General features: G+C 35.8%; 1 protein-coding gene across 1 annotated transcript; it reads left to right on the plus strand.

The window, feature by feature from the left end:
- Window positions 1-135: 135 nt before the first annotated feature.
- On the plus strand, window positions 136-26,508 carry LOC145726122 (ecto-NOX disulfide-thiol exchanger 2). The gene is made up of 8 exons (XM_081975089.1): window positions 136-362; window positions 3,068-3,578; window positions 3,631-3,799; window positions 7,757-7,948; window positions 8,002-8,185; window positions 12,142-12,248; window positions 25,654-25,833; window positions 25,902-26,508. Exons 1-8 carry the CDS (start codon window positions 323-325, stop codon window positions 26,439-26,441), a joined length of 1,923 nt encoding a protein of 640 aa, XP_081831215.1. The 5' UTR covers window positions 136-322; the 3' UTR covers window positions 26,442-26,508.
- Window positions 26,509-26,683: the final 175 nt, after the last annotated feature.

Consider the following 26,683-nt stretch of genomic DNA (forward strand, 5'->3'; position numbering starts at 1 on the left):
CGGAAGTTTTAATTAAGATTTTTACAAATATTTAATACCATTTTTTTCATTAATAATGACAATATTTGTGAAGCATATAGTGGCGTTGGCAACACCGCCTCGGTCTGGATTTTTGTGTCATCTGTCAATGTGCACTTGTCATAATAATTATTTTTATTATTGTTTAATGTTCATTCATAATCAACAATTTATCAATTTTAATTGAGAAAGACAATACAAAATAACGCTGTCTACAAACACAAAATACTATTTTAACGGTTTTCAGTGTTTTTTTTTTAAATTAGTGAGCTAAGTTAAGTGTAGGACTTTCAAAATTGCAATTATGTCCAGCAGAATGCAGATCAGCACCAGTGAAATTCGAGGCAAGTATTTGTTTTAAGTTTCATGTTTAATAATAATAGCAAACCAGCTATTTGTCATCTCCTACTAATATTTGAAGATAAATTTATGTTTTTACCCAGATGTTTCCCATAAAGTCACATACAAAGGAAATAATGTGTAATGTACAAAACAATACAATGAAAACACTCAGATCTGCTACCCAACAACCCAAGATTGTTACTTTTTATGGTTGTCTAATACTAATATTAAACATGGTGAGCCTTAAATATGACAATCATATTTTAGGCATTCCTACTTCTGCTGTCAGGCATTTTTACCAGTAAAAACTGATTTCTGTTGCAAGTTGCAATCCTGTTGTACTCTGTCAATTTTCAATTGATCAAGGGCCGATTACACCCACATATTTAAAGGCACCCTAGATGAGGTTTTACTTGGACTATGACATTTTGCACATGATCTGTCACAGTCAAATCACAACTTAGTCTAGGTAAACCTGAGGGTGCCCTCAATTATGTCAGTGCAATCCGCCACAATTCAGTTTGTTTTATTTGATTTTATATGTGTTACTCTTAGTGTATAAAAAATTTATTAAAAAGTAATCATATTAACTTCATCTAAGAGATACACATAAAATGACATAACTATGCAAAAAAATGCCTTAAAATGGTTAGTGTAGTACAAATAAACATATAGTTTTAAGAACCTGGTATATGTGATTGATTTACTGAAGTAATACTGCACTTACATTTAGACAGAGCTGTCAATAGTTGGATCACTTTAAATGAAAAATGTAATTACTTTCAACAAGTAATTACTAACTACTCCTAACTACTAAAATTACTTTTAAAAAACAATAATTGTAATTAATTTTTGTAATTACTAAACAAAAGTACAATTGGTAGATGAACTACTTTAAAATTCAACTACTTGTTGATTCAAAAAAGACTATTTTTGTTGTAGTTAAATTCCTCATGTGTTAATTATTTTTATTACATTTGTAAGTATTAAGATAACTGCAGTGGAACTATGTAAGGGAATAGAAACAAAATTTCTTTCTTCATCTCACTTTGACTTGCATGTCCTATTATAAGTCTGCCTTGTTTAAATCTTTGTTTCTATCTCTATCAAGTTACATAGTACCCCTACTGTTTTTTGGTAAATATCTATGAATGATACAGGGGAAATAAGTGTCAATATAATATCTGAGTTGGTATGCGTCGTTTTTCCTAATCCAACAAAAATGTTCTTTGTGACTCTGATCTATTTTTCCCCATACTCACTTTTACCGCATTTATCTAATGGGATGATAGAATATTATGTTTGTCTCTGTCAAGCAATGTACACACACACACTGTTTCTGCACAAATTAAGTCATTTATTATAATAATTTGCCTATAATTAATTATACAGGGTATTTCAAATGTTGAATGTAGAGATGTAAAATTTTTAGAAATTAATTGTTGGAGTAAATGCCTAGAGAAGTAAGGAATTTTAGGAAAATTCAAGAGAATGATGAACAAAATGTTAATAAGTGGAATGGAATTTAGACTATTTTGGAAATTGTAGAAAGCCAAGTAGATGTGTTTCTTTGATGGGATCACACTGTATGTAGTCTTTACACAGTTCAAGAAACACTTTAATACTTTTCTTATGTCACGTGACAGCTGTCATAACTGTCAAAACCCATTAACCAGCGACCTGCAACTATAAACTGGAATAAAAAGGAATTACACTGTAAGTTGTATTTACGGCTCCATGGAACCATATTTGTCAGATCTGTTGTTAAGGACTACTTTGATACTTACTTGACTTAACGTCACAAGTGTCAAATTTCGCTCTATAGAACTATAAAGGCAAATGGTTTTAAATTTGTATTCTTACTTTTTAACTAGAAATTATTCTTTATAATAATAAGTAAAGAAATATGCAGATGCTGCCACAATTTTGTCCATGAGTGTATTCAGCAGTGAGATGGAGCTATCAAATGCAAAACAGTTGTACACCTCAAGAAAGCACCAAATTTGACAGCAGAACTGTCAAATTTGGCTTCATGGAGCTGTAAAGACAGGTAGACAGTTTTGACAACTGTCACATGACACAAGCAGTAAAGTGTTCCTTACCATTCAACTTTGAAATTTGCGCCATGGAGCTTTAAACACAAGTTCCTATGTAATTCCTCAATTTAGCAACTATTTCTGATTTTATAGTTTCAGTAGTAAAGATTACTTAGAGTGTAGGTCCTTCAACACATCTACTTCGCATTTTGTAATTTCCAAATAGTTTAAATTCTACTGTGTAAATCAGCCTCATCATTCTCTTGTAATTCTCTTCAAAAAGAATTTTCCATAGTCAGGTGTGATTTTTATTATACTTTGAATGGAGCTCTTCTTGTCTGTTCAATTTCTACCTTAACTGCCACACAAAAAGGTCGAAAAGAGAGAAATATTGCGCTCTTTTTCCGGGACGCTTTTAAAAGACAAACTTGTCGCACTACCCTGCAAGAAAAGTGGTACCATTCAATCTTGAGCGGCAGAGGGCGCCAGTCCGATTCGGCCAGTTATTTATTAACCGAACATTTAGTTGATACAACTCCGTTTAGGTTAGCTTGGCTCTGTTATAGATTGAAAATTTGAATTTGAAATTTCCATAATTTGGTACAGTCATTCGCCCTCCTGTATTGTTGATACAACAATATAATAATAATTGTCTTCATTAATTTACTTAGGTCGTCATGCCTTCAGTACAGAGTCTCGAGACTCATCCGAATTTTCCTCCCGTATCGAAGAACGAGACTTCAGAGACGAAAGTCCTACTCGAAGACGTCGTGTACGGAGTAGAGACCGATCTGGACACGATTCAGACTCGAACATGTCCAACACGGTGGAGATTTTAACAACAACCAACGCTGACCCTAGCGTATTTATGATGGGCCAAATAGACAACGTGATGATGAACATGTTTGTCAATCCCGGAATGATGGGAATGAACAATTACTTGGTCCCACCCATCATGACACCTAATCCTTCAATAATGCCTGCGAGTTCCGAGGAGAGTTACGCGGTTGGCATGAACCAAGTGAAGGAGATTATACATTTCAAGTCGTGCACTTTGTTCCCTCCCAGTCCTCACGCTCCACCCCCTACTACACGAGACCGACCTCCAGGTTGTAAGACTGTATTTGTCGGAGGGTTACCGGAGAAAATCACCGAAGAGGTTATTCAGGAAGTGTTTGAAAAGTACAGTCGCAAATAAGTTATTAGTTTCCGATTAATATGCAAGTCGTTTTAGATGTGGGGAAATAACAACTTTACGGCTGAGCAAGAAGAATTTCTGCCACGTTAGATTCGTTTTTGAAACGTCCGTGGACGCCGCAATATATTTGTCAGGTTACAGGATTCGTATTGGGTCGAATGTGGACCCAGGATTTACTGGGAGGCTGCACGTTGACTATGCACAGGTGAGTGTAATTTATACCAAATATGATACTAAACTAAGGTGACGTTTTAGCCGGAAAAATTTGCGTTGTTGCCCAAACAGTGCTACTACATATATTCTTCTCTTCTTTTTTTTAGTGTCATATACTTCAGATCACTATATCCCTTTTGAAATACTCACTCAATGTTGATTCCAAAAATAAGATGTAAAGTATGGCTATCTTGACGTTTTAAACTCACGCCAAACCTTTACAAACTAAAAAAAGTCAGTTTTCAGACTCTAAAACACCTATTCCACGTGGACAAGCTTGAAAATTGTATTCAAATCAACGTTGCCAAAGCCGGAAACTCTTTATTCGTTCATTTTGGCAACGTTGTTCAACAAGCTTTTAATTCGTGTGGTTTGAAACATGGACTACTTTGACGAACTGCACTAACTGTGACGTTTAATGACAGCCGTCTTAGGCTCATTAAACAGTGCCATAAAATATCGCATCTCTTGGATGAATCCCGCCGCAAAATATTATTCGTAACTATGTGGAGCTAAATTTGGCAGTTGTGACGTTAAATGACAGTTTAAGACGGTAAATTTGACAGTTATGACACTTCACAGCGTGGCTTATAGTCAGATGACACTTGTTATAACTATTAAAACTAATTTAGCAGTGAAGTGCAAAGTACTAAAGTGTTCCTCAACGTCGCAACTGTCAAATTTGGCTTAATGGAGCTGTAAACACAACTTACAGTGCAACCCCTCAAAGAAACTCATTTATTTGGCATTTTCTACGTTCAAGTCACTGGTGAGTAGGTTTTGACAGTTGTGACAACTATCACGTGACGTAAGCAAAGTACTAAAGTGTTCCTCAACGTCACAATTGTCAAATTTAGGTCCGTGGAGCTGTAAACACAACTTACAGTGCAATCTATGCAACCCTTCAAAGAAACACATCTATTTGTCATTTTCTACTTTCAAGTCACTGGCGAGTAAGTTTTAACAGTTGTGACGACTGTCACGTGACGCAAGCAAAGTATTAACGTGTTTCTTAACGTTCCAACTGTCAAATTTGGCTTCATGGAGCTGTAAACACAACTTACAGTGCAATCCTTCAAAGAAACACATATATTTGGCATTTTCTACTTTCAACTTACTGGCGAGTGAGTGTTGACAGTTGTGACAACTGTCACGTGACGCAAGCAAAGTACTAAAGTGTTACTCAACGTCACAACTGTCAAATTTGGCTTCATGGAGCTGTAACCACAACTTACAGTGCAATCCTTCAAAGAAACACATCTATTTGACATTTTCTTCTTTCAAGTCACTGGCGAAAGAGTTTTGACAGTTGTGACAACTGTCACGTGACGCAAGCATAGTGCTAAAGTGTTCCTCAGCGTCACAACTGTCAAATTTAGCTTCATAAAGCTGTAAACACAACTTACAGTGCAATCTGTGCAACCCTTCAAAGAAACACATCTATTTGTCATTTTCTACTTTGAAGTCATTGGCTAGTGAGTTTTGACAGTTGTGACAACTGTCACGTGACGCAAGCAAAGTATTAACGTGTTTCTCAACGTACCAACTGTCAAATTTGGCTTCATGGAGCTGTAAATACAATTTACAGTGCAACTTCTCAAAGAATACATCTATTTGGCATTTTTTTCTTTCAAGTCACTGGCGAAAGAGTTTTGACAGTTGTGACAACTGTCACGTGACGCAAGCATAGTGCTAAAGTGTTCCTCAGCGTCACAACTGTCAAATTTAGCTTCATAAAGCTGTAAACACAACTTACAGTGCAATCTGTGCAACCCTTCAAAGAAACACATCTATTTGTCATTTTCTACTTTGAAGTCATTGGCTAGTGAGTTTTGACAGTTGTGACAACTGTCACGTGACGCAAGCAAAGTATTAACGTGTTTCTCAACGTACCAACTGTCAAATTTGGCTTCATGGAGCTGTAAATACAATTTACAGTGCAACTTCTCAAAGAATACATCTATTTGGCATTTTTTTCTTTCAAGTCACTGGCGAAAGAGTTTTGACAGTTGTGACAACTGTCACGTGACGCAAGCATAGTGCTAAAGTGTTCCTCAGCGTCACAACTGTCAAATTTAGCTTCATAAAGCTGTAAACACAACTTACAGTGCAATCTGTGTAACCCTTCAAAGAAACACATTTATATGGCATTTTCTACTTTCAACTTACTGGCGAGTGAGAGTTGACAATTGTGACAACTGTCACGTGACGCAAGCAAAGTACTAAGGTGGTCCTCAACGTCACAACTGTCAAATTTGGCTCCATGGAGCTGTAAACACAACTTACAGTGCAATCCTTCAAAGAAACATCTATTTGACATTTTTTTCTTTCAAGTCACTGGCGAAAGAGTTTTGACAGTTGTGACAACTGTCACGTGACGCAAGCATAGTGCTAAAGTGTTCCTCAGCGTCACAACTGTCAAATTTAGCTTCATAAAGCTGTAAACACAACTTACAGTGCAATCTGTGCAACCCTTCAAAGAAACACATTTATATGGCATTTTCTACTTTCAACTTACTGGCGAGTGGGAGTTGACAGTTGTGACAACTGTCACGTGACGCAAGCAAAGTACTAAAGTGTTACTCAACGTCACAACTGTCAAATTTGGCTCCATGGAGCTGTAAACACAATTTACAGTGCAATCCTTCAAAGAAACACATCTATTTGACATTTTCTTCTTTCAAGTCACGGGCGAGTGAGTTTTGACAGTTGTGAGAACTGTCACGTGACGCAAGCATAGTGCTAAAGTGTTCCTCAGCGTCACAACTGTCAAATTTAGCTTCATAAAGCTGTAAACACAACTTACAGTGCAATCTGTGCAACCATTCAAAGAAACACATCTATTTGTCATTTTCTACTTTTAAGTCATTGGCTAGTGAGTTTTGACAGTTGTGACAACTGTCACGTGTCGCAAGCAAAGTATTAACGTGTTTCTCAACGTACCAACTGTCAAATTTGGCTTCATGGAGCTGTAAATACAATTTACAGTGCAACTTCTCAAAGAATACATCTATTTGGCATTTTCTTCTTTCAAATCACTGGCGAGTGAGTTTTGACAATTTTGCAAAGAAACCGCTCTATTTGGCATTTTATACTTCTAGGTAGGTAGTGAGGGAGTTTTGACAGTAGTGTTAACTGTCACGGACGCAAGAAAATTATTAAACACTAAATTAAAGTGTTTACATTGATACAACTGTCAAATTTGGCTTCATGGAGCTTTAAACACAATTTCTAGTGTAATCCCTCAAAGTAGCAATTATTTAAAATTTTACAGTTTTATGTCATTGGTAAACAGGTTTTGACAGTTAAGACAGCTGTCACGTGACTTAAGAAAAGTATATTAATGTTTCTTATAACGTCAGAACTGTCAAATTTGGCTGCATAGACCTGTAAAGACTACTTACAGTGTGGTTCCATGAAGAAACCTATCTACTTGGCATTTCATAATTTCCAAATAAGCCAAATTCCATTGCATTGCTTTTATTAGCCTTTTCTTCATCATTCTCTTGAATTTTCCTAAAATTTCTTAAATTCTCTTGGGAATTTGTTCTAAAAATAATTTTTTCAGAATGCTCATCTCTAAGTTGTTGTACCAGATTTATGAAAATTTATCCTAATTCTTCACATAAGTAATTATATCACGTTTCATTTCCTCGCATTATGTGGGCAATAATAATTCAAAATTATTACTAAATACACTTGTTTTGATAGAAAAATAACGGACCAAAATAAGAATTTTGGTAGGTTAGTAAGTAGATTTACATTTTTTGAATTTTAGAGCTGTTTTGCGTCTAAATTGTTAAACGGGGTTGGTAGGCGAAGGGGTGTCTTAAAGCGTTTTTCCATTAAATTTCCGAAAAAAGCCGATTTCCCATGTTAATCCAGGATTCTCCTGGACAGCCATTATAGTATTTCAATTTTAACGCACCACTTTACTAAAAATCAACAGGCCAGGGACGATCAGTATGAATGGGAATGCAGACAAAGACAACTGGAACGAGAAAGGCGTCACAGAGAGAGAATGGAGGAGGAGAGGTTAAAACGACCATCTCCACCACCAATAACCCATTACTCGGATCACGAGGCTGGCAATATCACAGAAAGGCTCAAACACGATGAGAGTTTTACTAAAGCCTTACAGGTTTGAAGTTTCCTCTAATACTGCTGAACTTCTCCAATAATTGTGAATTGAAGGTGGTGATTACTTGGCTCGAAAGGGGTGATTGCAGCAAGAAAAACGCCAATGTTTTCTACTCAATGATCCAATCGACCAATTCTCACGTTAGGCGACTACTAACCGAGAAATCTCATTACGAAGATGAGCTGAAGAAGGCTAAAGATTTACTGAAAGGGCGTATGCAAGGCATTTTGTTGCAATGTAAGTATTTCTTTCTTATTAACCTAGCTAAAGGTAAACCCGATTTAAACGCTCAATCAATTGACATTAAATTTGTTATGAAAAAGTGTTGTAAGTATGTCTTTATTGGGTATTCTGAGACTGGCAGAAGCCACGGCAGGATTGTTTTGAGATTATCAGTTTCATAAACGTACAGCGTGTCCACGATAAGGAGGGCCACTTGGGGATCTTGAAAACGGTTACAGGTTTGGTCTTAATAGAATGACATTTAGAAAACATCAATCATTTCGTTTTATGAGATATTCTGAGAAAACACGATTTTTTTAAATCAAAAAGTGACGTAAGGCAGTTTTGGCTCTTATAGGGGAGCCACACCCTAAAAAGTACCTAAAAATTACAAAAATCAAATACATCTTAAAAATAGTACCATCAGTTAGCGTTATTTTGACACCGGATTTGTGTTTATGAGATCCAAATTAGTCTATAACTAGAAATACATTGAGATAATACCAATTTGGTGCTTTACAAAGTACCCTAAAATAAAAAATTGCAAAAACCTGTCATTTTGACGCAATTTTGGTGTAGTTTCTCCCATAAAATCGCTAGTCTCTCGCTTATTTGATCCGAGAAGGGGGAAATGACGTAGTAAAGTGTGTCCCAGGAGCGCCTTTGGACTTGTCAGTATCAGTAAGGCTTGAGAGCTCCTTGCCTTATACACTAATGTTGCCAAGTCTACTGTTAAAACGGTATATCTACCATTTTTGTGGTTCTTCTGCCGTTATCCTGTTTTCTGTTTTTGTTTTGCAATTATGTGGGTTATAAAACATTTTATATAATGCAAACTGTCAAATCCCCATTTTTTATTTTGTAGTGTTTTTTCAAGTTATTGAATAGGAAATTTAATGAGGATTCCAAAAATGTGCTTAAAACAGTCATTTTCTTACTCCAAGTGGGTTCTACAGGGGATTTTCTTCCTCACTGTTCTTTCAAACTGTGTTTCTGACAGTTCAAACTTTGACACCGCTTTTTTCCCTGACTGTACCAAATTTTGAATTTTTTTTGAAGTGGTTGAAAAGGAAATTTAATGAGGATTCCAAATATGTGCTTAAAACAGTCATTTTCAAACTCCAAGTGGATTTTACAGCCAATTTTGTCCCTGACTGTTCTTTCAAACTGTGTTTCTGGCAATTCAAACTTTGACACCACTTTTTTCCCTGACTGTACCAAATTTTGATTTTTTTTTGCAGTGGTTGAAATGGAAATTTAATGAGGATTCCAAAAATGTGCTTAAAACAGTCATTTTCTTACTCCAAGTGGATTTTACAGCCAATTTTGTCCCTGACGGTTCTTTCAAACTGTGTTTCTGGCAATTCAAACTTTGACACTGCTTTTTTCCCTGACTGTACCATATTTTGAATTTTTTTTGCAGTAGTTTAAAAGGAAATTTAATGAAGATTCCAAAAATGTGCTTAAAACATTCATTTTCTTGCTCTGTGGGTTTTACACAGGATTTTCTCCCTGACTGTTTTTTCAAACTGGGTTTCTAGCAGTTCAAACTTTGACACCACTTTTTTCCCTGACTGTACCAAATTTTGATTTTTTGAAAATGGTTGAAAAGGAAATTTAATAAGGATTCCAAAAATGTGCTTAAAACAGTCATTTTCTTACTACAAGTGGGTTTTACAGCTGATTTTGTCCCTGACGGTTCTTTCAAACTGTGTTTCTGGCAATTCAAACTTTGACACCGCTTTTTTTCCTGACTGTACCAAATTTTGATTTTTTTTTGCAGTAGTTTAAAAGGAAATTTAATGAGGATTCCAAAAATGAGCTTAAAACATTCATTTTCTTACTCCAAATGGGTTTTACAGCCAATTTTGTCCCTGAGGGTTCTTTCAAGCTGTGTTTCTGACAGTTCAAACTTTGACACCACTTTTTTCCCTGACTGTACCAAATTTTGATTTTTTCAAAATGGTTGAAGAGGGAAATTTAATGAGGATTCCAAAAATGTGCTTAAAACAGACATTTTCTTACTCCAAGTGGATTTTACAGCAAATTTTGTCTCTGACGGTTCTTTCAAACTGTGTTTCTGGCAGTTCAAACTTTGACACCACTTTTTTCCCTGACTGTACCAAATTTTGATTTTTTGAAAATGGTTGAAAAGGAAATTTAATAAGGATTCCAAAAATGTGCTTAAAACAGTCATTTTCTTACTACAAGTGGGTTTTACAGCTGATTTTGTCCCTGACGGTTCTTTCAAACTGTGTTTCTGGCAATTCAAACTTTGACACCGCTTTTTTTCCTGACTGTACCAAATTTAGATTTTTTTTGCAGTAGTTTAAAAGGAAATTTAATGAGGATTCCAAAAATGAGCTTAAAACATTCATTTTCTTACTCCAAGTGGGTTTTACAGCCAATTTTGTCCCTGAGGGTTCTTTCAAGCTGTGTTTCTGACAGTTCAAACTTTGACACCACTTTTTTCCCTGACTGTACCAAATTTTGATTTTTTCAAAATGGTTGAAGAGGGAAATTTAATGAGGATTCCAAAAATGTGCTTAAATCAGTAAGTTTCTTACTCCAAGTGGATTTTACAGCCAATTTTGTCCCTGACGGTTCTTTCAAACTGTGTTTCTGGCAATTCAAACTTTGACACTGCTTTTTTCCCTGACTGTACCAATTTTTGTAGTGTTTTTTTCAGTTTATTGGATAGGGAATAATGAAGATTTGGGAAATGTTCTCCAAGTGGTTTACGTGACTACCTAGCTAAATTATCCTTTAAAACCACGTGATATCTGTTACTCAAAATTGTCAAAATTCGAATAGAATTTACAAGAATTTTTTTTTTAATACAATTATTGTAACGAGGCGAGTATTTTTCAGATTTATGACAGTTATTTGAGTACTCACGTGACTGTTTAGCTAAATTATCATTTAAAACCACATAAAAACTGTATTATATATCTGTATTTTTTATCTACCGTTTTTTCACCGATTATTCTACCGGCATTAAATATTTTGACTTGGCAACACCGAATTTAGAGAGGAGAGAGATTAGATTTTTGCCCACAATATAATTTCATACTTTTTTGTAAATATCTCAAAAACCGTTACAAAATTCGTTCAAGTTCAAAAAGTGTTAACATAAAATGCACCGTTTGGCTGTAAAAAAATAAACCCTAAAATTCTCTATATTTTTTTTAGACATCAATGGCAAACTGTCAAAAAAAAATCAAATTTTATTATTTCCCTTTAACAAGGCACATCTTTAGATGGATGATTTAATTTAAAAATTAAGTAAAAACAATTTTCAGAACCGTATTGGGACATTTTTTATTAAGAAGATCATAAAAAGGGCTTTAAGAATCTGATATTACAGAGTATGGATAGAATTTAAGAAAATGCGGTTGATGATGGTTCCGCACAGATGAAATTTCGAAATGAATAACTGACAATGCCATTTTAAAGTTAAAACCTAAAAAATATTAAACCTGTAAAAAATAAAACGTAAAATAAAAAAAATAAACTTTTTTCAAAATGTCCTAAAAATGTCATTTTATTAAGACCATTATTGCGCAACTTTTCGGTGGCCCTCCTTATCCTGGACACACTGCTGTATAAGTAACAAATTGTGTGTAAGTGTTTAGGTAAGTAATGCTTAAGAGCAATTAAAAAATTAAATTGGTTAAGTCATCCACCTAAAGTCCGAGCAAATATTAAAAGTTGAAGGTGAGTTTTATTTTTAGAATCCTGCCACAAGTATTTGGAGTTTTGTGGTCAATTTGTCTGTCATTCAAAACACACTAATTTTCAAAAAAAAGAGCAACAATTTCTGCATTAAAATATTGGTTCTGATGAGAATACTATAGGAACGTTAAAATTTATAGTAGAATGATGGTTCTGTTTTCGTGTCGCTGATAAATTGCGTGTACTGTACTATATGCTAATATGATTTGATTAAATTTGGGTGTAAATTTGGTTAGTCAGTCACATTGAGCGCTTGTTCGAGGCGGCACATCACAAGAAGGTGTGGGACCATTTCACTAAGGCGCAACGGAAGAACATTGAAGGCTGGAAAAAGCAGTCATCGGTATGTACCCCCTTGGACTTTGACCAATCGCCCTTTTTATATAGCTGTGCCGATGTTTACTAACTTATTCGTGGTTGGTTGTGCTTCTGTTACAATTTTGCACACAAAAATGTCATTTTTTATGCGCTACTGTGTTACTGACAGAAGTCTGTTTAACTGCAGAACTTCAATAATTTTATGTAGGCACTTCTTCAGTTCTGCGCAAAAAATTACACAAAAATATGATGACGTAATAATGCACGATGACTGGTCAATGTTTTGAATGTGACGTTTGTTCGTTTGAAGCATTATTGTCTCGTTCAAAACTATCTTACTATCATACGTCATTCTTTTTTGATTAATTTTTTGCATTCCTGTAATCTACACTATAAATACAAGATTCTAAACCTTTTACCTCATTGTTACAAACACTGGACCAATTTTCTTTAATAGGTACATCTTTCGTTTTCTGTTCCTGTTCCAACGAACTAATATCGCATCATGATTCAATCACTTTTAGTAGAGAAACGGTTTATGATCGTCGGTCGTTACACTCTTTGAAGCAACCAGTGTTGCCAAGTCAAAATACGGTAGATCAAAAAAGTAATGCTAGTTTGCTGTATAAACCAAACTTCGAAAATAGGGATTTTTATTGTTTCAACACGTCTCGTTTCGAAAACTGTGATTTTTGCAGATTCTGGGCCAATTTTGACATTAGTGACAGATATCACGTGGTTTCAGAGGGTAATTCTTAAACGGCCCATACACTATACAATTAGTTGTACGACAAGTTGTACAACTCAGGTAGATTCGACCGTCGATCCGAAAATTGCATAGTGTGTGATGCTGTCGTCCAACAAGTCGTACGACCCGGTCGAATCGTACGGTAGTTTGACTGGAGAAAAATTTATCGTACGACGGCGTTTGATATACGACAAATAGGACTCAATTTGACATAAACTTAAAAAAAGAACTTAAGGGCATCGGTAAAGCAAAACGTCTTATGGGAGATTCAATGCATTTTATGACAATCTTTTAACCCAAATAAAAAAAAACTAAGCTAGATATTGCTGTTTTTTAAACGGCATATGAAAGAAGACACTTTCTAGAATGTGCGAAACTCAATATAATTTTAATAGTACATCAATTAAAATATTTAGAAGCATTTTAACAAAATGCAAAAATTACCATAATTGTCACTTTTTTTCCTACATGCAAAACTTTTTTGGTGACAAAAATAACTTTTGCACATTCCCCAAACCTTTAGCTATTTAATAAAAAAAAAATCACGCAAATAAGTTAAAAATTAAAGTCGTAATTTGGGTTAAAAAATAGGACTAAAAAGTTGCTCGAATTTCGGAGCGGAAATCTTGCATCTTTGTTCCATATCACTCTAGGAGCATCGTCGCTTAAACAGTAATGTCTGCGTTAACACTGCCGTAGTTTTATCGACAGAAACAAAGAACGAACACTGTTTTTTATATATTTTTCTACACGTAGGCCAAGCATCGCGATCGAAAAACGTAAAGTCTTTACCGATCCCCTTAAAACTCTCGCAAATATGGAGACTAATACATTTTGGACTGAATTTATTGATCTTTAGTTTAGAGCAGGTTTGTTTGTGGGATGTGAAATTCAATGAATATGCCAATAAACATAAGCTTTTTCCTTCCTTTTCTTTCATCATGAACTAAAGCGACCACTATTGCTGCTGTAGTTGCTTTTGACACCGTACGCGGCATGATGCTCTGTGTGCTACAGAAGTTTAAAAAGTACTACAAATCTTCAAGACCGATTGATGCTCAGATCGTTTGTGTTTGTGGCCAAAATCATGTGCAACTTGTCGCATCAATTGTATGTTCAATCTATCGTACAACTAATTGTATAATGTATGGGCCGTTTTAATTGGAGTAAGAAAGTGTTTTAAGCACATTTTTAGAATTTTGAAATTAAAAAAAAACAGTAGTAGTCAGGGGAAAAGTGGTGTCAAAGTTTGAACTGCCAAAAACACAGTTTGTAGAGACAGTCAGGTAGAAAATCGCGTGTAAAACCCACTTGGAGTGAGAAAATTACTGATTTAAGCACATTTTTAGAATCTTCATTAAATTTCCTATTCAACAACCTAAAAAACATTACAAAATTTAGTACAGTCAGGGAGAAAAGCGGTATCAAAGTTTGAACTGCCAAAAACACAATTTGTAAAGACCGTCAGGTACAAAATCGTGTGAAAACCCCAGTTGGAGTGAGACAAGTACTGATTTAAGCACATTTTTGGAATCTTTAGTAAATTTCCTATTCAATAACCTAAAAAAACACTACAAAATTTAGTACAGTCAGGAAGAAAAGTGGTATCAAAGTTTGAACTGCCAAAAACACAGTTTGTAAAGACAGTCAGGTACAAAATCGCGTGTAAAACCCACTTGGAGTGAGAAAATTACTGATTTAAGCACATTTTTAGAATCCTCATTAAATTTCCTCTTCAATAACCAAAAAAACACTACAAAATTTAGTACAGTCAGGGACAAAATCGCGTGTAAAACCCACTTGGAGTGAGAAAATTACTGATTTAAGCACATTTTTGGAATCTTTAGTAAATTTCCAATTCAATAACCTAAAAAACACTACAAAATTTAGTACAGTCAGGGAGAAAAATGGTGTCAAAATTTGAACTGCCAAAACACAGTTTGAAAAGATAGTCAGGGACAAAATCGACGGTAAAACCCACTGAAAGTGAGAAAATGACTGTTTTAAGCACATTTTTAGAATCCTCATTAAATTTCTTATTCAATAACCTAAAAAACACTACGAAATTTAGTACAGTCAGGGAGAAAAGTGGTATCAAAGTTTGAACTGCCAAAAACCCAGTTTGTAAAGACAGTCAGGTACAAAATCGCGTGTAAAACCCACTTGGAGTGAGAAAATTACTGATTTAAGCACATTTTTAGAATCCTCATTAAATTTCCTATTCAATAACCTAAAAAAACACTACACAATTTAGTACAGTCAGGGAGAAAAGTGGTGTCAAAGTTTGAACTGCCAAAACCACAGTTTGTAGAGACCGTCAGGTACAAAATCGTGTGAAAAACCCACTTGGAGTGAGACAATTACTGATTTAGGCACATTTTTAGAATCCTCATTAAATTTCCTATTCGATAACCTAAAAAAACACTACAAAATTTAGTACAGTCAGGGACAAAATCGCGTGTAAAACCCACTTGGAGTGAGAAAATTACTGATTTAAGCACATTTTTGGAATCTTTAGTAAATTTCCAATTCAATAACCTAAAAAACACTACAAAATTTAGTACAGTCAGGGAGAAAAATGGTGTCAAAATTTGAACTGCCAAAACACAGTTTGAAAAGATAGTCAGGGACAAAATCGACGGTAAAACCCACTGAAAGTGAGAAAATGACTGTTTTAAGCACATTTTTAGAATCCTCATTAAATTTCTTATTCAATAACCTAAAAAACACTACGAAATTTAGTACAGTCAGGGAGAAAAGTGGTATCAAAGTTTGAACTGCCAAAAACACAGTTTGTAAAGACAGTCAGGTACAAAATCGCGTGTAAAACCCACTTGGAGTGAGAAAATTACTGATTTAAGCACATTTTTAGAATCCTCATTAAATTTCCTATACAATAACCTAAAAAAACACTTCAAAATTTAGTACAGTCAGGGAGAAAAGTGGTGTCAAAGTTTGAACTGCCAAAAACACAGTTTGAAAGGATAGTCAGGGACAAAATCGCGTGTAAAATCCACTTGGAGTGAGAAAATTACTGATTTAAGCACATTTTTGGAATCTTTAGTAAATTTCCTATTCAATAACCTAAAAAACACTACAAAATTTAGTACAGTCAGGGAGAAAAATGGTGTCAAAATTTGAACTGCCAAAACACAGTTTGAAAAGATAGTCAGGGACAAAATCGACGGTAAAACCCACTTAAAGTGAGAAAATGACTGTTTTAAGCACATTTTTAGAATCCTCATTAAATTTCTTATTCAATAACTTAAAAAACACTACAAAATTTAGTACAGTCAGGGAGAAAAGTGGTATCAAAGTTTGAACTGCCAAAAACACAGTTTGTAAAGACAGTCAGGTACAAAATCGCGTGTAAAACCCACTTGGAGTGAGAAAATTACTGATTTAAGCACACAGTTTGAAAAGATAGTCAGGGACAAAGAACTTATTGAAACAAAGATTGTCACTGTGTGACATTTACAGTAGATTACGCACGGTCTACACAGAAGGCGTAATCTACTCATTGTTCACTTGAAAACGTAGACAATGTTTTTTGGCGGGTTAACGCCCATCCCTGGTTATCTGTTTGTTACGTTCAGAGAGTTCAATAATGAATGTACATATTTGGAAAAATAACAAAAATAATTACGATATGTGTTACCTATAATGTTTAATAGGTCGTGCATATTGTTGAAAACTTAATTTTGCTATGTGGATTAGTAATAAGTATTATTGTTTGTTTTCTCAATTTAAATTTCGCGGTAACACATTTCTGGTCGCACGTAGTACAGCACCATCTGGTGACGCCTTAGGATATAGGCAGTTTGAATCCGACTCGAAGGACCAAAAATGTCCAATAAAATAATTTTTTTTCCAAAAAACTAACTTTAGTAGGCTTGTTTATACTCATTTGAACGAATTTGCAAACACAAGCTTCAGAAAATTGTGTATTAAGTGCCAATTTAACCAGCCTTTTTTAAATCAAAAAATTCTTCTTGATAGAACCAAACAATATTGCGAAGAATCAAAAGTTGTGCTTTGTATTAAAGTGAATACAACAAGGCGGCCTTTACAGTTGGAACAGGAACAGATGACTTTGGGAATTGGAACAGGTGTGCTTGAAATATACAGTTTCCGAGATCTGTACAGTAAATACATATAATAATGACGCGTCTAAAGTCTGCTCTACACCACTTTGTAACAGAAAAATATTGAGTGAAATCGATGAATTATTTATTATTTTTTTAAGCATCCGTTGGTTTATTTGATAGTTGTGTAAGTTTTGACATTATTAGGAAGTAAAGTATGAATATCAACACTCTTTGACAAAACTGTTGACACATCTGTGGCTATTAGCATTGTGTCATTACTCTTGTACTGAAAAGTAAATTGAACGACATCTTATTTTGGCGCCACGTTGCCAATTGCACTTGGTTGCTCTGCATTGTTGCCATTGCGAGTACGTTTCAACGGTATTGTTAAATAGTCTTTTGTGCCAAACTCTGTCTAGCGCCAGCAACTCCGCTGGTGTTAAACGTACACAGCTCGCTTCTTCTTCGTTAGCATCCTTGTCGTGTCCACTCCTGAACATGGGCCTCCCCATGTATTGCCTCTCCCCGCTCTACGGGTAATCCACCTCTTCCTGGGTCTTTCTTTACCACGTTTGTGCGTTCTTGGTCTCCACTGCATGACTATTTTCGTCCATCTTTTGTTCTGTTGTCTCGGCCTGTCCATCTCCATTTTGCTTCTGCTTCTGTCTCTCAGACTAATGTCCAGCATTGCGCGTTCAATGGCTTTTTGGGTGACTCAGTTTGTTCAGTCCTTTTTATGGTTAGTGTCATGGTTTCCAGGCGGTATGTCAGTGCACCTATCGCGCAGTTTTCATGATTATAGGACTATTTGGATTTTTCAGAATACAGATGAGTTTTCCAAATGCTGCACAGGTCATGCGCACTCTTCTGGTAATTTCGGCCGTTTGGTTCTCTTTGCCAAGTTTAATGGTGCCCCAGATAGATGTATTCATCTACCTCTTCTATATCCTGGCCTTCGATGGTAAGTACGGAGTAACTTATTCTGGCAAGATTAACTAGTGGTCCCAGTAGTACCCAACAGTATTTTTCCACTAATTTACAGGGTGGGGTTAAGGAGATACAGGGTGAAACGTTAACAGGTATAGCAAAAGTGCACTCTTCACTTTGACAGGCCATAACTTTGGTTGTGTGAGAGCTACAAAGTGGATTTTTTTACCAAAATGTAGCTAAAACAATTCTTTATTCGACCACCCTGTACAACTTGCTCGGAAAAATATTTAGCGACAGCGCCAGAAAGAGAAACATCACGTTTTAGTTTACCGTCTAGTACTCCCCTGGATATTTTCTTCCTCAACCTAACCAATTTTAGAAAAGTTCTACCAAACGTGTAATTTTTAGAGTACGGTCCTGAAATTTGGCAGAATTAACAGTATTTTTCCACTAATTTACAGGGTGGGGTTAAGGAAACACAGGGTGAAACGTTAACAGGTATAGCAAAAGTACACTCTTCACTTTGACGGGCCATAACTTTGGTTGTGTGAGAGCTACAAAGTGGATTTTTGTACCAAAATGTAGCTAAAACAATTCTTTATTCGACCACCCTGTACAACTTGCTCGGAAAAATATATAGCGACAGCGCCAGAAAGAGAAACATCACGTTTTAGTTTACCGTCTAGTATTCCGCTGGATATTTTCTTCCTCAACCAAACCAATTTTAGAAAAGTTCTACCAAAAGTGTAATTTTTAGAGTACGGTCCTGAAATTTGTCAGAATTAACGAGAATTAACAGTATTTTTCCATTAATTTACAGGGAGGGGTTAAGGAGATACAGGGTGAAACGTTAACAGGTATAGCAAAAGTGCACTCTTCACTTTGTAACAGGCCATAACTTTGGTTGTGTGAGAGCTACAAAGTGGATTTTTTTACCAAAATGTAGCTAAAACAATTCTTTATACGACCACCCTGTACAACTTGCTCGAAAAATATTTAGCGACAGCGCCAGAAAGAGAAACATCACGTTTTAGTTTACCTTCTAGTACTCCGCTGGATATTTTCTTGCTCAACCTAACCAATTTGAGAAAAGTTCTACCAAAAGTGTAATTTTTAGAGTACGGTCCTGAAATTTGTCAGAATTAACGAGAATTAACAGTATTTTTCCATTAATTTACAGGGAGGGGTTAAGGAGATACAGGGTGAAACGTTAACAGGTATAGCAAAAGTGCACTCTTCACTTTGGCAGGCCATAACTTTGGTTGTGCGAAAGCTACAAAGCGGATTTTTTTACCAAAATGTAGCTAAAACAATTCTTTATACGACCACCCTGTACAACTTGCTCGGAAAAATATTTAGCGACAGCGCTAGAAAGAGAAACATCACGTTTTAGTTTACCATCTAGTTCTCCGCTGGATATTTTCTTGCTCAACCTAACCAATTTGAGAAAAGTTCTACCAAAAGTGTAATTTTTAGAGTACGGTCCTGAAATTTGGCAGAATTAACAGTATTTTTCCACTAATTTACAGGGTGGGGTTAAGGAGATACAGGGTGAAACGTTAACAGGTATAGCAAAAGTGCACTCTTCACTTTGACGGGCCATAACTTTGGTTGTGTGAGAGCTACAAAGTGGATTTTTGTACCAAAATGTAGCTGAAACAATTCTTTATGCGACCACCCTGTACAACTTTCTCACAGCGTTGCCAACCTGACTATTATTCTAATTTTTTTTAAGTAATGTAAATGCAAATGCAAACCCGGTGCGGGTTGCAGAATTCGGAACGACTACATACTGTGGCGCGAGACGGAGCCTTCCGACCGTCTGCTTTACTAACGTATGTCGAGCCTTATTTATACCAAATCGGTTCAGTGGCGAAATCCATTATTGTTCGTCGTTCGTTTTCCATATACTTGCATAGCAAGTGGTGATTTATTATCGTTAAAAATAGGTATGATGCACTACGTGCATTCTGACTGTAATCTTCGTGCATTTTATTATTTTGCCATTTTCGAATAACTGCTTTAATTGAATGAATTTATGTTTTTTCAAAAATACGAATTTCTATTCGAAAGCAAACATTCCGCAAATTGGGAGAACAGTTCAAAGAAATTAAAACCACATAAAGTAACTACATTTTGATATTATCACTAAAAAGAAAAACCGTAACAAAAGCAGACTTTAGACGTGCAATACCATAGTTTTTATTAAAAAAAAAAACATTTTTTTGTAGTTTTCTGAAGAGGTTATTAAGCGCACAAAACTACCCCACAGTAGCACACCCCACGAATTTGAGTAGCTTTATGTCCTGTTTTCCTTTCTATGTCTCTGCTAATGAAGCAAAAAATCACTATTAAGTACATATTATCAGAGACTGAAGGAAGTTTGTGTATTAGAACAGAAGTCCAAGGTTTTTAGCATGTTTGAACCTACTTTTATTCAATATTTATTAAAGTTGCACTACCCATATTGCATAATTTACTCGGATTTGAAAGGATTTTGATTAAAATCAGTGCATAATATGCTTTGAGGGATTGTTTTCCAATAAGATGTCAACTATCCACCAAAATAAAGAGTGTTTTTTGTTTACAGGTATGGAAATTTGAAAATTATCGATAATATGAAATTGAGTGACTTGGTAAGACTTTTGAAAATCAATGGAATCCTTCAGTCAGTCAAATTTCAATTCAAGTCAATTAAAATACAACAAATCACCATTTAAGTCACTTTTTGAAATCGAAAAGTAACGGCTTTGAAATTTTCTGCATAGACAGTAAATTTACCTTAAAATCCTACTAACCTTACATCACTCAAACTAAGATAAATACCATTGAAAATTAAGGAAACCCAGCTAAAATTCATCAAAAACTAACTTTTATCTAAAAGCAACAAAAAAAAGCTTTAAAATTTGCTGTATAGACAGTAAATTGACTCTAAAATCCAGGAGCGTACAGCATATTTTATTAAAAATCATTGAAAAAATATAGTAAAATGCAACAAAACAGAATTTCAGTCAGTAATTCTAAATTCTGGGTATTACGGCCCTGAAATGTGCTGTGTAAGTCAATTGCTCCTTAAATCCAGTGACGTACTGCAAGTTTTCCAAAAACAACCCTTATTTCAGTCAGATTGTATTAAGAGTCATTGAAGACAGTTAAAATGTAACAAAACACAATTTCAGTCCGTATTTCTGAAATCAAAGGGTTACGACCCTGAAACTTCCTGTGTTAGTAATAAATTGACTTCTAATTGAATCCAGGGACGTTTTGCATGTTCCTTCAGATGGTATTAAAAACTGTTGAGTCGTGGCAGAAGGAGCACAGGCAGAGTAAACTGAATTCAGTTTATTGAACGACTGACTTCTATCAACTCCTCCCCTACTATAGCTACACCGATGTCGAATTCCGCAAGAGTTCGGTAGTCCACTGTCCTCTTACAAGAACGTCTTGGTTGATTCCGATTGGTGTACTGCTCCTGGTTAGTGGGGAATCTTGTAGGTGGACGTGAGTAGGTTCTGGAAGCTGCTCCTGAATTATCTGATGATCATTGATGTTACCTTGGTTGTGCTCAATGACGATGGAATTAGAAAATTCATATTGCATCTAGAAGTGGTATCCATGCTGCGTTTCCAGATCTGATTGAAATGTCTACGATGAGTATCACCTCCTAATCCAGCTTCAGCAATGCAGTTAGTGATCATGCTCCGTATGATACCATTTACGCGTCTTGAAAGTTGCGTTCTCAAGTATTGTGATGAGAGTCGAATTGAGTCTTCATTTTTGTTTGGGTTTGCTGTCACACCAGCAGTGGATGCTTTTATTGGACGGAGGATGTCCAACTCTACTTCAGCAGGAGTACGCTCATCAAGTTTACGATGAGGAGTGTAGTTGTATGCAGAAACAACTGTGGTCAAATTGTTTGAACTATCAAGTGTTTTCTTGATAGTTTGCACCATTATGTCATAATAATGTCAAACTAGAGCACAGTTTCGCAAATTCGGTTGAAGTTAACTGAGTTCCGTTATCAGAGACTATAGTTCCGGGAGCTCCAAAATGACGGAATACGGTACGCAGATAATTAACTGTAACATTTGCCGTTGCAGGATTTAACCATTCTGCGTCATTAAAACGACTATAGCTGTCTGCAAAGTCCATATGAACTCTTGACCACGGCTTTTCGGCATCCGGCCAAGGGCAAAGAGGATTCTTTGTTGGGAGGCGACTATAGCGCAATGACTGCATTTCTGTACAGCCAGCTCGATGTCTTTGTCCATTTTGGGCCAGAAAAAGTAAAGTCGTGCTTCTTCATTCGGCGGATTCCTGGATGTCCAAGATGAAGCTGATTAAGCGCAAACTTTGTCAACCACGCTGTCGTTAAACCGAAAAGCAAAAGGAACTAAGTCCTCATCAGACTTGTTGAACGTGTTCCTTTGTATACAGATTTTAAGTTTGCTGAGAACTCGATCCGAATTGATTTCATTTCTTAGAGTTGTACTGTACTAGAGCCAAGTGCTTCCTTAGTAATATCGATGATATCCTGATCAACAGTTTGAATAGAGGCGATAACTTGTTCGACTTCTTCATCAAAACCATCTTGACGGGTCTCATTTATAAGGCGGGATATGGCATTGAAGATCCAGAAGTTAGTTTAAATGCAACCCAACTTCAGTTCGTATTACTGACATCAGAAAGCCTTGCAATTTGCTGTAACTAGTAAACTGACTTTAAAATCCAGGGACGTGCTGTATTGTTTCTATAAACAAGCCTTCCTTTAGGCAAACTGTGATTCAAAAATGAAGTCAGTTAAAATGTAACCAACTTAACTTACTTAAAGCAACAAAACTTAATTTCCGTCCGTATTTCTGAAATCAAAGGGTTACAACCCTCAAATTTCCTGTGTAAGTTGACTTCAAAATCTAGGGACGTACTGCATAATTTTCAAAAAAAATGCTTATTTCCGTCAGATGGTGTCGCGCCATCTCAAGAAAACACCGCTTCCTGAAGCCACGTACGTAAGGTGATCCTGGTAATCACTGTCCGGTCTTTGATGAGTGGGCACAATAAAACAACCCGTTTCGAAAACAACACTGGTTTAATAACAAGAGCCCTTAAAATACTCGGAGAACCACAAAACGTGTTACATCCCCCTTCTTTGGTTATATCAACAACAACTCCCTCTTTTTGCACGCGATACACACTCCGTCAACTAATCGACGCGCCGCCTACCGTATGAAAAATGAACTGATAGCTGCCACAAACAACGATCTACTCTTTTTAAACAATAATTTGCTGGCTCCGACAGATGGTATTAAAAATCATTGAAAATCCAGAAGTTAGTTAAAATGCTGTAGAACCCAACTTTAAACTAGTAAACTGACTTTAAAATCCTGGGACTGCGTTTGTCATAAATAATCATTACTTTACTAAAAACTGTCATAAATACATTTAAAATGAAGGAAGGAAGTCGGATAAAATGAATCAAAAACAATTTTTTCTACGAATGTTTGCAAATAAGCTACTTTGCATACGTAAAAGTGTGTGCAAAGTGGCACTTTCCCGCACACTATGCGGGAAAAATTTTTTCCCGCACACTTTTTAAAATGCTGATTATACCTTGCAACAGTGGTTTTATATAGACTATTATACATAAAATCTGCTTAGAATTTTGCGTAGAATTCAAAAATGTAATAATATTCAGGGGTTTCATATAAAAAACACGACTTTTTTCACATTATTCTTCCGTACAGTTTAGGTAAATAAACCACCTTGTCTCTGTCTTTGAAAATGAGGCTTGTTTCCTTAGAAACCAAAGCTCATTGTCAAACAACGCATTTATAGGCAATTTAAAGTCTACAACAGTGTTTATTCTTACTTATTTAAGTTAAAAAAACTATTTTAATAATGGATATCACTGAAGATGAACTTCCGGAAGATGTTCTAAAAGCCGCCAACATGGCTAGTTTGCAATTGCTGCCTCTCAAATCGCGAGAAAAATACGAGAAACAGTACGAGTTGTTTACCCAATGGTGCGAACAAAAGGGGATAAAAACCTTAAAGGAAGAGGTACTTTTAGCGTATTTTGTTACTTTAAGCAAAGAATTCAAACCTAACACAATGTGGTCAAAGTATTCAATGCTCAAAAATGTAATAAAAATAAAAAGAGACATCGATATCGGTGAATTTTATAAGCTCACTGCATTTCTGAAAAAGCAGAATGTTGGTTTTAAACCTAAAAAGGCGAAAATTTTTACAAAAGAAGAAATATTCAGTTTTATGAACTCCGCACCAGATGAAATTTACCTGTTAATTAAAGTTGCCACTATATTCGGACTTGCTGGTGCATGTCGAAGGGAAGAGCTAGCCAATTTAACCACTACAGATATTGAAGACAAAGGAAACCTCATAATTGTTAAAATTAGGGATTCCAAAAATCATACAGCAAGAAACTTTATAATATCAGAAGAAGTTCATAACGGAACCTACCTGCAACTGTACAGAAGATACACCGGCCTACGTCCAAAAAAGTCAAACAATCGTTTTTTCCTAGTTTACAGAAAGGGTAAATGTTTTTCGCAAAGTGTTGGAGTAAACAGTTTTGGAAAAATGCCTTCTGAAATAGCTATTTTTTTGAAGTTGCCAAATCCAGAACTCTACACAGGACACAGTTATCGTCGATCATCGGCAACGTTCCTGGCCGATTCTGGAGAAGGATACACTGACATAAAACGCTTGGGGGGTTGGAAATCGACTACGGTAGCTGAAGAATACATTGATGAATCCACAAGTTATAAAAAAGGATTAAGTAACAAAATTCTGACCTTCAATCCTAAAGAAAGTGAAGCAGTTCCAAGTACCAGTATTTTACCTTCAGTTGCTCAATCTGCGATCAATTTAAAAAACGCGACCAACTGTACATTTAACATTAATGTTGTTAATAACAATAAATAGTTATAAGTTGTTGTTTTTAATATCAATAAAAATTAAAAACAAAATGTATAGATATTTCATTCGTAGAAAAAATATTGTTCCTAACACGTGTGCAAAGTAGTTTTCCCGCACTCCGCTTCGCGTCGTTCGTCTAACTGCTTTCGCGTGTGGGAAAACATAACTTTGCACACTGAATAGGAAAACTACTATAAAAATTGTAGCAGACGCCATATTAGACTTCTTATTTTTTGTTTACTGAGGTAATCTCCAAAATTTTGGAAAATCAGGTTTCTGGTTGATTTTAGTTAAAAAAAGAGTGAGCAAATATCTGTCAAAAGAAAAAATGCAATACTAATATGGATTATGGTGTAAGTCACTTTTAGTGCTATTTTCTGTAAATTGAATTTTGAAATTTCTATACTTGTGTGTAGTTTTCTTTTATGGAAAGATAATCCATTTTAATGGTTGTTTATGTACATCCATCGAAAGCATATTATCACTCTAGGAATTGGCCGCTGAAATAAATAATAAAAATTTCAAAAAATTTAAAAAAAAAGGTAAGACCCACCACAGGTAAGTTAAAGTCGGGCCAAGTCAGACATTCATCATCAGAAGGAAAGCTTTCTGTAGTGGGACTCAAGCCGGTATCAAGGGTATAAGAGCCTATTAAAAAAAAAACAATGTAACAAAACGTTTAACAAAGCTGCGACTGTTTGATGCGAGCCATTGAAATTTTACAGGAAATCAAAAATTTCCAAGTGGACGATTTGCAAGAAAAACAAAAGGACGATGACGAAATGGAAGTTTCCGACGGCGAGGAGCCGGCCAAGAAGAAATCCCGCGAAATGACCGAAGAACGCAACAGTCTCAAAGACGAAAACGACAGTTTAAAGTGTCAAGTGGAGGCGTACAAAAATGAGGTAAGTAAACTGGTCGCTTTTCACCTCCGATCAGCCAAAAGGACCGAACTACACGGCACATCTCTCAGGTGGAGGTAATCAAAGTGGATTCGAAGAAAGCGGTCGAGGACAAGGAGCTACAAATCAAAATGATGCAACAAACACTACAAGGTATGCAGCAACAGTTGGTCGAGACCAAAAAGAAACTAGCGGCAGCTGATCAACGAGTCAAAGCTCTCGACAATCGCACTAAATCCACCACTCGAGTCACGGAAATTATCAATTTGGACGACGACGAAACGGAACCTTCCGACAGTGCTAGCGTGTCTAATTCTGAAATGAGTGCTGCTCAATCCACAATGATACCCAGTTTGGATGCTAAACTAGTTGGGATTGTCTCGATTTTTCTTCATGTACACCCGTTTGGTGCTGGTTTGGACTACATCACTTCGTATGTAAACAAATGCGTTCCGAGTCTAAGGCCGTCGGATGTGGAAGCTTTAATGATGAGGTACACGACGTTGTTTAAGCAGGATTTGGTGGGTATTGGTGCTAGCATGGAGAGAAGGTGGGTTCTGACTGCTTTCTCCAAAGGTCAACCGAGCAGTTCTAATAGCAATAGCGAGTGATTTAGTTTATAGGTGTTTAGTCGTTCGTTAGTGTAGGAATTTTGGGGATAATAAATAGTTGTAACAGTTTCATGGTTTTCTTTCGAACATTTATGGATTGAAGCATTCTCTAGGACTGATTGGGAAGAAGTCCACACACAACAGTAGAAAGTTCTCGGGATGTCACTACGGTATTTGACAATTTACCGTAAATATAGTTACAGGTCTATGACTAACATAACCTATTCCTGGATGGACGGATG

The sequence above is a fragment of the Ips typographus genome, linkage group LG3 (genome assembly GCF_016097725.1).
Source record: "Ips typographus isolate SLU linkage group LG3, UJ_Ityp_2.0, whole genome shotgun sequence".
In the NCBI taxonomy this organism is placed as follows: domain Eukaryota; kingdom Metazoa; phylum Arthropoda; class Insecta; order Coleoptera; family Curculionidae; genus Ips; species Ips typographus.